Here is a 1,692-nt window from a genome sequence, read left to right as displayed (position 1 = left end):
ATTATTACCCCTCAGGGGGGAAGTCGGCGATTATGAATCCGAGAAGTTGCTCAGGGATTCGGTAAAAACACAAACAAAGTATTTAAGAAATACAATCCCCCCTCCCCCCGCAAAAGATAAAAAAAAAAGCATCTTTTAACAATGTCTGGCAAACATAACATCATGCCATGAGAGGCATATTTTATAATTATAATTTCCATAGGGAAAAAAAGCAGTTATCCAGAAATCTTTCTTCACCATTGTCCTCTAAGAGGATCTGGAAGGACTCTGCTGCCTCTTACACAAAAATATTTTTTTCACTTGGTTTGCTTACTCTACTGTTCAATGCTTTGTGGGTTATAAGAAATTGAAGGTCCCTCATTCTCCCACCCAAGGCTGCTGAAGTAGAAGGTAGTAATTATTAAAAGAGAAAACAAACCAAAAAGAGGCAAAGAAATCACTAGTATGAAAGAAAACTAATTTCATACTAGTTTGAAACTCATTGCAATCAAATTTCAGAATATTTTTTTGCTCATGGGTAAGTATCCTCTGAAAGGTGATTTTATATAATTAAAATTAATACATAATATTCATTAATATATTCATAATATAACTTAATATTTATTAATATTCTGGAAAATAAGTAGACTTTCTAAGGATGCAAAAGAAAAAGTAATATATGCTGTTGATATCTGAGCTGATCTTTAAAATTTCTATTAATGTATATGCATTGACAGGTAGTAGAGAATAGTGATTAAAATTATTGCCTTCAGGATCAGCCTTCAGCTCTGGGTTATATAATTTAACCTATAAGCCTAGATTACCAAATGCATAAAACCCAATAGAATAGAATGGTTGAGAGGATCAATGAGGCAATGCCCGTAAAACACTTGGTACTTTATCTGCACACAGTAAGCAATAGGAGCTATTATTTTGTAATATTGTGTTGTTCTAAAAGACAACTGGCAGAAAATAGAGAAAACATTTGAAACTTAATATTTGTCATATGTTTGATACCATTGTGAAGTTAATGTGTGATACTAGAACAGTATAGAAGTGCTATTGCACTTTCTAGGGGTGTTAATAGATATTAATTGACCATTGAAATGCTGTGTGTGAAAATTATTTTTTGAAATATCCTTGTGATATGTTCTATATAAAACATCTTTTGTATTTTCTCTGCCTCAAGGAACAGCAAGCGGAACTGTGCCGACATCAGTGCTGTCCTATTCTGATTACATATCCAGGCCTGAGGACCATACTAGTGTCATCCGCTTTGACAAACATGAGCATGAGAAAATGTGTCGGATTGTTGTGATTGATGACTCCCTGTATGAAGAGGAAGAGACATTCCATGTCCTTCTGAGCATGCCTATGGGTGGTAGAATTGGATCAGAATTCCCAGGGGCTTGGGTTACAATCATCCCTGACAAAAATGATGGTAAGTACTAATACACCTGAAAAGTATTCTTCTTTCCAGGCAGATGAACATTAAGCACAGATTTCTAGACAAAAAATAAAAAATAAAAAAATGACAGTGTAAAAAATACCACATTCACATTAATTTTACGCTTGATTTTATGGTATGATTAAGTTTCAAGTTGGCTGTATCAAACAATTTGTCTTCATTAATTTAATATTTTTATTAAATTTATTAGGCTGACACTGGTTGACATAAATATATGTTCAGGTGTGGGTTTCTGTTACAAGATC

General features: G+C 33.5%; 1 protein-coding gene across 1 annotated transcript in view; it reads left to right on the top strand.

The window, feature by feature from the left end:
• FREM2 (FRAS1 related extracellular matrix protein 2) overlaps positions 1-1,692 on the top strand; it is a 381,530-nt gene that overhangs the window by 207,893 nt on the left and 171,945 nt on the right. Inside the window, 2 exon segments of the mRNA XM_014453017.2 lie at positions 375-390; positions 1,169-1,420. Coding sequence (XP_014308503.1) covers positions 375-390; positions 1,169-1,420 — 268 coding nt within the window.

This window comes from Myotis lucifugus, unplaced genomic scaffold (genome assembly GCF_000147115.1).
Source record: "Myotis lucifugus unplaced genomic scaffold, Myoluc2.0 scaffold_19, whole genome shotgun sequence".
Classification (NCBI taxonomy): Eukaryota; Metazoa; Chordata; class Mammalia; order Chiroptera; family Vespertilionidae; genus Myotis; species Myotis lucifugus.
The sequence above is the reverse complement of the archived record's forward strand: the minus strand, read 5'-3'. Positions and strand labels throughout refer to the sequence as shown.